Here is a 9,433-nt window from a genome sequence, read left to right as displayed (position 1 = left end):
TACTCAGGTCTATGAAGTGGGGCTTATGCCCAGGAATGTTCCGTGTCAGTTAAGAAATTTATCATCATTGCAGGAAAATAGAAAGTTGAAGGGGCTACTGGGGGTGATGGAGCTGTGGAACATGATTACAGCTCTTTAGCGTGAAGAGGAAATATCAGCTTAGGGAGATAAGCAGATTGAGTTTGGCAGATAAAAGATTCCCATGCAAATTATTCATCCTTCAGTCCCTTTTTCTCTCACATATAGATGAGCAGTAAAAAATTAATCAGTACTACCTGATGTCCTTCTAGCTCTTGCAGCATTGAGGGCTTTCAATCAAAGTCTGTGAATTGGCTTTGAGGTGTCTGAAATTAGGGTAGAATTGGAATAGAATCTTCTCCCATGTCTCTACAAAATCATGGTGAGTTTTTCCTCCTTTCTGAATTTCTGCCAATAAAAGAAAGTATGCTAAAAGATGAAAACTGTGATCATCTGTAAAATCTTTTTTTCAGCTCTGATGAAGCCTTCAGCAAAGTTAATTTAAATTACCGAACGGAAAATGGACTGTCTCTTCTGCATTTGTGTTGTATTTGTAATGGTAAGTGTTTCTAGGATGCCCTGTAACCCTCTTATTGGCATGTTTAATGATTTTTCTTCTTTTTAATAAGCTGAGGGAACATTATTATTTTTTAATCGGTTTGCTTCTTTAGCACCGTTCTTATTGAATAACACACAGGCATCAGGTGGAACAGTCTAAACAGTAATAACAAGATGGCTTAGATTTTGATTATATTTAGCCCATGCAAAGGGTGAACTTACACAATTATCACTAGTTACCTACAGTATAGTAAGAAGGGGAGGAAAAGCATTTTTTAAAATAACCAGGGAAGAACTGCAGAGTTTTATAAACTCTCCCTTATCCTTCAGCTCAATATGAACTGCAGCTGACTTTTTGATCAGTTAAAACTGCTCACTGAAAAATCCCAATGGCAGAACAATTGGGAAGGGCCAACCTGCTGTTCTCATAATGTAACCCATTCTTTATTTGATACTGTCAGAAACCCAAGCCTGGGTCAGTACTCTTTTTTACCTAAGCAGCACCCAAGCCTATGGGTCCTCAAGGTTAAATGCACACAAATAAAGCAGACCTTTGTAAAAATATATAAAGGTTTATTGAACAGTTTCAAAAAGGATACCACTATGCAGTACAGTCTTTATAGCTTAGCAATAGAGAAATAAAAAGCTAACTTTTCTATCTAATACAGCCCCGGGGTTTCCCCTGCTTTTGAGGGCTCCAATCCGCCACCAGCCAACTGGCCAGCAGGGAAATCCCCAGCCCCACATCACCACACAACATCCCTGACAGAATGATGTCACCCAGAAGTGATGTATTCACGTGGCTGATATCAGGGAGTAACACTCTAGCTTTTGGGCAAACTCTATGGTTTTGAAGGCAAAAAAGCCCATAGAGTTTTGCCCAAAAACTAGAGCATCCCCTCCCCCCCGATGTTGGCAATGTGATGATGTCATCTCCGGGTGATGTCATAACACTATGCATACAAAGTGCGTACAGCAGAAGATCTCAGGAAGGACCCGAGAGCCACCCACTGGTAGGACCTGGCAACCCTACTGGTATTAGATTAGACCTTCTTTCAGCATAAGAATCCAGGCTGTAGCCTAAAGCATTCTATGTGTTGAAGTCCATCATAAATTTGTATAACATATCAAAGCATACTAGCATGGCACAAGTATGTTAGCATGGCTTCCCTTTGGCCTATAAACTTATTATAGCTTTTTGCCCTCTGGCATCAGGTGGTCCTTGGGATCCCATTAGGAATCTCTTTTGATAGAATTTTCCAGAGGACTTCAACCTCTTCTCCTAAATCCCCCTCCCATCTGATTATTCAGCTGAGCACAGCTTCTTGTGATTAACTGATTACCTCATTCTTAACTCTGGCCTTTAAAGCGATAAGGATGGTATGTGTAGGAAGGCCCACACTATGGATAACTGCGAGCCAGAGCAGGCCTGCTAATAATCATGTTAACCCTTGAGGGAAATTAGGGTGCTTTGCCTCACAGATATATTTATATATTGCCATTTTGATATGACACCCAGTGCAACATTTAATTCCAAACAACTGTTCATAATATAATATACATGACACAAAGGGTGGGGAGAAATGGCAGATGAAATCAAGTGAACTCAGGTGTGTGTGTGTGTGTGTGTGAAGTGTGTGTGTGTTAAGTGCTGTCAAGTCACTTCTGACTTACGAGTGAATGTCCTCCAAAATGTCTTATCAGCCATTCTCAGGCCTTGGAAACTGACGGCAATGACTTCCTTGCCTTGATGTTGGGTCTTTCTCTTTTCCTTCTGCCTTCAACTTTTCCTAGCATTATTGTCTCTTCTGGTGACTCTTGTCTTCTCCTGATCTGACCAATAGCCTCAATTTAGTCATTTTAGCTTCTACGGAGAGTTCAGGTCTGATTTGGTCTAGAACCCACATGTTTGGTTTTTTGGCAGTCCATGGTATCTGTAAAACTCTCCTCCAACACCACATTCTTCATTGTTCAACTTTCACACACATACATAGTATTGGAGAATACTATGGCATGAATTAACTTGATTGCCAGCGACACATCTATACTCTTAAAGATCTTTTCTAGCTCCTTCATGACTGGCCTTTCTAGTTTCAATCTCCTTCTGATTTCTTGGGTGCAGTCTCCTTTTTGGTTGATGATGGACCTGGGGAATAGAAAATCTTGAACAATTTCAATTTCTTCATTTCAACTTTCAAGTTGTGTAATTCCCCAGTAGTCTTCTTGATGTTCAGCTGCAATCTTGCTTTGGCACTTTCTGCTTTAACCTTCATCATGAGTTGTTTCAATTCTTCACTGTTTTCTGCCAATAATGTGGTGTCATCTGCATATCTCAAAATGTTAATGTTTCTTCCACCAATTTTCACTCCACCTTCCTCTAAATCTAATCCAGCTTTCCTTATATGTTTTGCATACTGATTGAAGAGATGGGGAGATAAAATGCAACCTTGTCTGACCCGTTTGCCAATTGGAAACCATTCTGTTTCTCCATATATTGTCCTAACAGTGGCCTCTTTTAAATGTAAGGGCTCAGACATGGAAGAAAAGCTAATTGTTAAAACTACATTCATGTTTGCCTTACATTATTTCAGAAGAAGTGTGTTTTGGCTAGCAAAAACTTGAATCCTAGATTAGTCATGAACATGAAATGATTCACTCTTTTGCCTCAATAGAAGATTTTTCTGGTTTTCTAAATTGCAAAATCCAACAATTACCCTGTGTTGAGAGGGGATTTTGTTGGACTGACATCCATATGTATTATTTTTTGCAATATTTAAGTTTGTTCCCCAAGTGATTACCTTGTAAGAGCTATATGGTTCCTTGTCACTTGTAGATTATAGAGGGAATCATATATCCTGCTCATTCATGTGTGTGTGTGATATGCCATCAAACAGCTTTCGACTTATGGTAACCCAATGAATTTATGACCTCCAAAGCATCTTATCATTTACAGCCTTGAACATCTGGCATTTCCCATTCCATATACGGTAACTGTCTTTGCTGTAAGATTTTGAGTATCACTTTACTTGCATGAGAAATTAATGCAATGGTCTGATAGTTGCTGCTATCTTGGATGTCTCCTTCTTAGGTGATGTAAATTGAGTGTTTCCTGTCTGTGGGCCATTGTTTTGTTTTCCAACAGCTTTGGAGTTTCCTTTTGCATTTGTTCTTGACAACAGCCGAACATCCTTTTGGCTTTAGTCCATTTGCATCATTAAGAATAGTGCTAGTCATACTTGTTCTTAGCTCTTCCCTAGGAGCTCATTGAGTGTTAGCCGACATGAAGGTTCTATCTTCCAGCACTATATCTTTTCTTCATTTTGGAATATCTCATTATAGGGTTTTTGAGGTAAGAGTTGTTCAGAAGTGTTCTACCATTGCCTTCTTCTGCCCAGAACTAACCAGGGTTAGCAGTAGTGTTACTGCCTTTGTCTATGAAAGATCCTCTATTAATGTCACCTTCCTGTACTGCCCAGTAGCTACCCTTCAAGGATTCTTCCACCTCCATCACCATTGGAACTGCCCATTCTCTTCTGTTGATGTGGCTGTTGATCTCCAAAGCTGTTGGATGCATCTTAGTCTGGTGTCTCAGCTGTGACCATTCCGCCTTGAGTGACTCTGCTAGGAGTTTAGACCCCTTATGGTGTTGCTCTCAGCTTTGCTGACAAACACAACCCCCCTCAGCACATTAAGGTGTGTATCCAAGAGTACTTGCTGTTAAATAATTTTTAGAATGGTAACACAATGGCCAGGTAGAACTGCCATGGTAGGAGACAATACAGCGAATAGAGCCAATTGGCAATTAATGCCAGTTAGGCTAATGGAGGGCACCTCACTCTCTCATTTTGGCACTAAAAGCTTGATAGAAAGGATGCTGATGGAAACAATTTGGCAGAACTAAGGCCACATAACATCCATTAATTTATTTGCAACATTTCAATGTTGCAAGTTATAGTATATTTTTCAAGGGCAGTTTACAGATTGGTGGTAGAAAGTGCCATCAAGTTGCAGCCTCTCATGGGGCTTTCAAGGCAAGAGATATTCAGAGGTGCTTTGCCATTGCCTGCCTCTTCATAGTGATCCTGGACTTCCTTGGTGGTCTCCCATCCAAGGACTAACCAGAGCTGATCCTGCTTTGTTTCCAAGATCTGATGAGACTGGGCTAGCCTGGGCCATCCAGGTCAAGGCAATCAAATGATTACCTATAATAAAACACCTGGTAGACACCTTTACATGGCACATAAAACTCCAAAGCATACCTGCAAAGTCATAGGGAGGGGATTCCAAAGGAAACACACCACAGTAAAAAAAAAACAAACCCAACAACCCTTGTCTCTGACAGCCAACCTCCTCATTTCTGGAGGGGGGCATGGAACAATCTCAGCCTTAGTAGTGGGAGGGTCTTGTAGGAGCAAGTAGTCCTTAGTACATTGTAACTGTAGTGATAAAAAATAAACTATTTAATGATAAGACACAATTCATAATAAATAATAGTTTTGTTTCCTAATATTATACACGGGAGTAAATGTCATCATTACCTGAGGGATTTATTTCTGCATAAACTCACATAGTATTGGCATGTAAGTGTTGCATTGATTTAGAAAGGGATTTGTAATTTAATTTATGGATTATGTTCATGGCACTTTGATTCCCAGTATTTCTTAAACAGGTAATAAATCACACGTTAGGACTCTTATGCTGAAAGGACTGCGCCCATCAAGGTTAACAAGAAATGGATTTACAGCTCTGCATTTAGCAGCATACAAGGTAAACTGAGTCATATCACATTAATTTTGTAAAAACAAATCTCAACAGTTCTTGTCTTGATAATCTCAACAAGCAATATATTACTTCACATACACTATTGGCCATTCAATAGGAAAAGGACTTTTGAAGCTCCTATGCAAGATATATATTTTTATTATCTAAAGTTAATCATGAATTTTAATGTCACAGGAAAAAGAGAAAGTCTCAAATCCAACCCACCTCATATGCATTATTCTCAGTCTTTATCCAACAAGCATAAGAATTAAAGAGAAAGCAAAGAGAGAAATGTCAAGGACAAAAAAGTGAGGGATAGAACTGCCAAGACCTGGGTGAAGGTAGGGGATCTGCCGCCTCCAGGTCCCATTTCCCACCACTGCTTAGAGCAGCAATGGGATATTTTTTTTTTAACTGTAGTCTCATGTACTTACTGGAAGTTCTTACCAGAAGTGGAAAATTTGTAGTATATTTTTCAAGGGCAGTTTACTGATTGGTGGTAGACAGGGGTCATTTCGTAGAAAAAGAGCTAGGGGAACTCATTAGCATAACTCATTAGCATATGCCACACCCCCTGACATCACCTGAAGTGTGTCATAAGGCCACACCCCCTGACATCACGGGAAATGTGTCATAAGGCCACACACCCCGCCCCCAACGGTTCCAGCCGCCACCACCGGCCTTGCAGCTCCACTGCCGAGCCCCATGAGGGGCCCGGCGGTGGACCTGCAAGGCCAGCGGGAGTGCAAGGAAGCCCTGCGAAGGCCCTCCCTGGCCCCAGGCAGGTAGGGGTGGGGAGAGGCAGGGAGGAAGCAACTTACCCTCCCTCTTCTCCTGCCTCCTCCTGGCTGAATGAAGGCCGGAAGCGGGGTGGCCGGAAGCAGGGGGCGGGGCTTCATCATGTGCCCCGCCCCCGGTACCTCACCCGGGGGAACTGCATTCCCCTGCGTTCCCCCCTGAAATGACCTCTGGTGGTAGAAATGATCTTACCATAGTGTTTCCAGTGATTCCTAGAGCTACCCTTTGTCACTTCCAGTTAGTACATGAGGCTGCTTTAAAAATATATATATATATATCCTGTGACACTGTTAGATCATTTCTGTGCTGTTTTCTCCTCAAAGGGGTTTACTGAAATTTTCAAGACAAGCTATTTAAATGATATTATTTAGATAAAGAATGCACTTTAAGAAAACAAATACATCCTGGATAGGTCTCTTTCCGTGATCATAGTTCACATGCTGTGAGCCACAAGCTGAAGGCCAAGACCGTTTTGGCAGACTCATATTTTAATTATCCTTTGAGTGGGTAAAATAGAGGAGGCTAATGTCATGTGTTTGATAAGAAGAGTAATGATTTAAATATGTTCACCATTCATAACTGACCTAAAAACATGGGTTAGAGCCAAATAGACTGAAGTGTCTATTAGACTCAGGATAGCATAGAGGCAGTAAAGTGTAGTGGTTAGTGAATGAGACTAGGATCTGGCGGGATCCCGGTTTAATAAATCTCCATGGAAGCTTGCTGAGTGACCTTGGGCCGGTCACACACTTTCAGTCTAACTTAGCTCATAGAGTTGTTGTAGGGATAAAATGAAAGACAGGAGAATTATGTAAGCCACCTTGGGTTCTCATTGGAGCGAAAGATGGGGGTATAAATGAAGTAAATAGAGAGTGTGAGTGGAAATCCTCCATTTTCACAAGGGGGCTCCTCAGTTTCTGATTCCTCCAGCTGCACTACTTTCTCATGCTGTTTTGAATATACTCTGAATGTTGGGGAAAGATAGCTGCAGAGCCCTTTATCAAGAAACAGGCTGTGGGAAAGTTCCATTCTGTGAGCAGAATTCTAGTAACAGTTGGGATCCAACCTATGTGTTGTGTTTATCTATTTCTCTGTCTATTTCTCTGTCTTTCCAAGTATACATTTTTATCTTGCCTTTCCTCCAAGGAGCTCAGGGCAATGTACATCGTTCCCATCTTCTCCCATGTTATCCTCATAGCCACATGATAGGTTAAGCTTAGAAAAGAGTAACTGGCCCAAGGTAAGATACATGGCTGAGAAAGGATTTTAACTTGAGTTTTTGAGATTCTAGTCAAATGCTACATCACACCAGCTACATATCTGAGTACAAAAAGATTTAATTTTTCAGGACTGAAAACTCTACCATATATAAACTAACTGAAACAAAGTGATAAAATGTGAATATCATTTTACAATCATTTTCAGCATTGCAGCTATTTTTCTTCATTTATCTGGATTTTTATCCGCTGCTTTGAAGGCACATGGGAAGTTAGACCATATTACTGAGATTTCATTTGGAGGGCCTGGGGCTTCATAAGGGAGCATATTTAATACTGATTTATTCCTCCTTGTGGTATTTTGTTCATATAGTCAGAATATTATTCATATACTTTAGTAGTGAAGAAATATTAGAGCTGAACTAGGGAAAATATATTCCGGATCAATGTATTCAGTATGAAAGGACTTGATCTCTGAGCTACTTCTAGAATTACAGTTGTCTGAGTTTATATTAGCCCCATTTAAAACCTTGCACACTGAATGTGCATAGAGGGGAGTGAAACTGTGCCCACTGCCCCACTCATAGATTTATATATATAGGGAGCTCCTTGCATGTGCATAAGACCTTCCATGCTGCTTTTTGTATAATTCCTGTTTGCATAGAGAAGCTCACATCTGTACACTTGTATTTATGCAAGGGTTTCCTACAGAAGTTTGGCAGTATACGGTATATATCTAAGGATGGGCCAGAAGACAGTGTGATTACAATCTTCTGCAGACACTTACATGGGTCTGAATGCTTGAATAGGGCAATCTTCTGTTCAGAACATTTCACTGGCTAAGTGACCATTTTGATTGAGAAGGAAAGCAACTCCATAATAATGTTTCTGTAAACCATTCTTTCAATGTTCACTTTTCAGGACAATGCGGAACTTGTCACGGCCTTGCTGCACAGTGGAGCTGATATTCAACAAGTCGGCTATGGAGCACTTACAGCTCTTCATATTGCTACAATTGCTGGTCACCATGAGGTACATTATGTTGTTGATGATGATTTGCACATACTACTACAACAATTAGAATTGAGGGCAAGATACTGATTCCTAGAGAAGCAGACAGGAAAATATCCACAAGTAAAGTAAGTCTGTCTGTCATTTATGGGTTTTTAAACTTTGGATATGATAATTTTTAACAATATTGTATGCTTGGCAACTAAGAAATGACTGCTTAAAGAGTTCTCAAACATTTGGGGAGAATCATTTTAAAAGTATTGAGACAAATCTCTTGACTGTTACATTTGTATAATATTAAAATAAATATAAGTGCTGCTTGGAACATATATTGAATTATAGTCCATACATATCAGTATTCACTATTGTCCCAAAATTCTTTGGAACCATATCTTGGCAGTTAATTCCCCAAAACTTTATAAAATTCATCTTCTTATACTATGGCTATTTCATTCATCAGCTATAAATAAGTTAATTTTTACTAATGCCATAGTTTTCTAAGGTTTTGTTACTCATCCTTTGTATTTCAAAACTTTTCCTTCAATGGCCAGCTAACACTATTCTGCCTTAAGTGATATCAGACTGAAGCATTTGCAGTGGCAAGTAGCTTTAGATGATATTAAACATGATGTCTGTGCTGCACCATTTCCTACTTGTGTTTATATGGTTTTGGTTCACATTTCTGACAACCCATTTCCTTTTTACAATGTTCTTGTTAGAGATGGGCAACAACTGGGAAAATGTGGTTCAGTTCATGATGTGCCCCTTCATGAACCATGGACCATCATGAATTTTTATGCCTCATGAATGGTGAGGTTTGTGAGGCAGTAGAGTGCCTCTCTGGCATGCTAGAGACACCAAGCTTGAGAGGATCTCTGGCTAACTCTCCTCTACCTGCCCTCCAAGGTCAGTGAGGATTGGATTTATGGGGTCCAAGTTATGGCTCCCCAAAGAAGGTGCCCTCAGGAAAGTGCACCAGGAAAGGCCTGGTGTCTCTGCTGGGTGGTCCATTGTGGTTTCTAAGAAGCTGTTTTAAGTTGGGGTCTATAGGTAAGATTTATGAAAGAGAA

The 9,433-nt window shown here is 40.3% G+C and overlaps 1 protein-coding gene across 1 annotated transcript in view; it reads left to right on the top strand.

Annotated features, from left to right (window-relative positions):
• Positions 1-483: 483 nt before the first annotated feature.
• LOC107119027 (serine/threonine-protein kinase TNNI3K) overlaps positions 484-9,433 on the top strand; it is a gene marked incomplete at its 5' end in the record, with an annotated part of 96,807 nt that continues 87,857 nt past the window's right edge. Inside the window, 3 exons of the mRNA XM_015421449.1 lie at positions 484-577; positions 5,246-5,343; positions 8,274-8,384. Coding sequence (XP_015276935.1) covers positions 484-577; positions 5,246-5,343; positions 8,274-8,384 — 303 coding nt within the window. The remainder of the gene's footprint in view (positions 578-5,245; positions 5,344-8,273; positions 8,385-9,433) is intronic.

The sequence above is a fragment of the Gekko japonicus genome, unplaced genomic scaffold (genome assembly GCF_001447785.1).
Source record: "Gekko japonicus isolate JY-2015 unplaced genomic scaffold, Gekko_japonicus_V1.1 scaffold895, whole genome shotgun sequence".
NCBI classification, from domain to species: domain Eukaryota; kingdom Metazoa; phylum Chordata; class Lepidosauria; order Squamata; family Gekkonidae; genus Gekko; species Gekko japonicus.
This window is presented reverse-complemented; position numbering and strand designations above follow the sequence as displayed.